At 39.8% G+C, this 344-nt stretch overlaps 1 protein-coding gene across 1 annotated transcript in view; it reads right to left on the bottom strand.

The window, feature by feature from the left end:
• The window catches only part of LOC116072353 (olfactory receptor 150-like), a 1,153-nt gene that overhangs the window by 452 nt on the left and 357 nt on the right, over window positions 1–344 (bottom strand). The window contains exon 1 of the mRNA XM_031343781.1: window positions 1–344. This exon is cut by the window's left edge and continues 452 nt beyond it; it is cut by the window's right edge and continues 357 nt beyond it. Within this exon, the coding sequence (XP_031199641.1) occupies window positions 1–344 (344 nt within the window).

The raw sequence follows: 344 nt of genomic DNA on the forward strand, positions 1-344 counted from the left end.
ATATCAGACTTACAGAAAAACACTCTTAGCAGGAAGACAGTGTGAGCTGTAGCACTGAGTAAACCAACACCATACACCACAGCTACCATCAACAAACAGACTTGATAGGACATAATCACATTGTAAAGCAAAGGGTTAGATATAGCCACATAACGGTCATATGCCATTGCAGCCAACATGTGACATTCTGCAACAACAAAAGCACAGAAGAAATAGAACTGAGCTATGCATTCTGAGAACAGGATGACATTCTTCTCTGTCACGAAGTTCAACAGCATTTTGGGAACAATGATAGTAGACTGACAGCAGTCAATAAAGGAGAGACTGCTGAGTAAATAATACAT

The sequence above is a fragment of the Mastomys coucha genome, unplaced genomic scaffold (assembly GCF_008632895.1).
Source record: "Mastomys coucha isolate ucsf_1 unplaced genomic scaffold, UCSF_Mcou_1 pScaffold23, whole genome shotgun sequence".
NCBI lineage: Eukaryota > Metazoa > Chordata > Mammalia > Rodentia > Muridae > Mastomys > Mastomys coucha.